Below are 1,444 nucleotides of genomic sequence, written 5' to 3' on the forward strand. Positions count from 1 at the left end.
CCCTCCCTCGCCGCCCCCTCCCCCGCCGCCTGAGGACGAGGTCCCGAAGGACGCCGCGGAGCTGGAAACGCATTCCAAGCGGCGGCGTAGCAGCGGGACCACCGTGCACAAAGAAGGAGAAGAAGCAAGGGCGTCGTTGTTGTGCGAGCAGATGGAACCGAGTCGGAGAGTGCCGAGTTGAGACGAGGAGTGGCGGAGAAAGGAACGAGCATTGTGAGTGATGAAATGACGGTTGACTTTGGATAAGGTGAAGAGAGGCAATGCCGTAGCCGAGACAGCCAATGCAGAGTCCATTTTTGAACAAAATCTCTCTTCAGTCTTCTCTGACCGCCCCTCTCTCTCTATATGAATTACAGCCAGCGCTATCTGCACGTTTTTTTTTGTTTTTTTATTTTAAATTGACATTAATGAAGTTAACGATATAAATTTTAAATGCTTTTAAAACTTATAAAATTTAAATTAATGATTAAAAAAAAAACAAATCTAAAATCCAACTAGTTTAATCATCCTCCGTGTGTTTGCGGACTCCTCGTGTTTACGTTTATTTTGATTAATCTGGATATGGATGCGAGGCTTAGCAGCCAGCACCTTTTGACTGAAGTGGGGGTCTGGCAAAATAGTATTGGTTGGTGTCTTTCTATTTATTAGCACGTGTAGATCCTTGTTTATTCTCAAAATAGGCTTGCTTATTAATTAATTACTATTTATTCTCAAAAAAAAAAAAGTATTTGGGTTACCGTCTATGCTCGTCTTTTGTATTTAAATGTTCCCGGTAGAATATTGATATAATTCTCTTTCTAGAATAAATATAAAAATAATAATGCTCAATAGTCAATATTATCCTTGAGTCTACGTAATAGCTTCAAAAAAATTTAGAATGAAAATTCATTAAAATTAAATTTGAAAAACTAAAGAATATGCTAACACACTGGTGTTTTATATATTGAATAATATTAATTGGACTGATCTGGATTAAATTTATTTTGATAAACATTACAAATAATTATCATGTTTTATATTTAAACAAGATTTGAAAATTTGTTTTATTTTGTGTTTGATAGAATTTGAACAAAATAAAACAACATATTATAATAAACTCATGTATGGTCTTAGTGTTTGAAATGTAAATTACAACAAGTATTTTAAATCGAAAATGAATTTTATTTTTATTTTGATTAATAAATATATATTTTTTAAGAAAAACATTATTAGTTTTTATTTAAATATTATTTTATTTTGAATAAAATTGAAACAAATATCTATATTAATTAAATTTTATTTTAATAATTAATTAACTAATTAAAAATCAAATTCCCATAATTTTATGTTATCCTTTTATGTTAATATTATTTATATTTTCTTCCACTCTCTCGGCGGATACCTTATCTGTGTTTCTGCCATAGTTTTTAAACCCGGCCTAGTGGCTGGGGGGGGGGGGGGGGGG

General features: G+C 33.0%; 1 protein-coding gene across 1 annotated transcript in view; it reads right to left on the reverse strand.

The window, feature by feature from the left end:
* LOC105109160 (copper-transporting ATPase PAA1, chloroplastic-like) overlaps window positions 1-397 on the reverse strand; it is a 22,882-nt gene extending 22,485 nt beyond the window's left edge. The window contains exon 1 of the mRNA XM_011003769.1: window positions 34-397. Within this exon, the coding sequence (XP_011002071.1) occupies window positions 34-294 (261 nt within the window). The 5' untranslated portion in view covers window positions 295-397. The remainder of the gene's footprint in view (window positions 1-33) is intronic.
* Window positions 398-1,444: the final 1,047 nt, after the last annotated feature.

Source organism: Populus euphratica, unplaced genomic scaffold (genome assembly GCF_000495115.2).
Source record: "Populus euphratica unplaced genomic scaffold, PopEup_1.0 scaffold207.1, whole genome shotgun sequence".
Lineage (NCBI taxonomy): Eukaryota > Viridiplantae > Streptophyta > Magnoliopsida > Malpighiales > Salicaceae > Populus > Populus euphratica.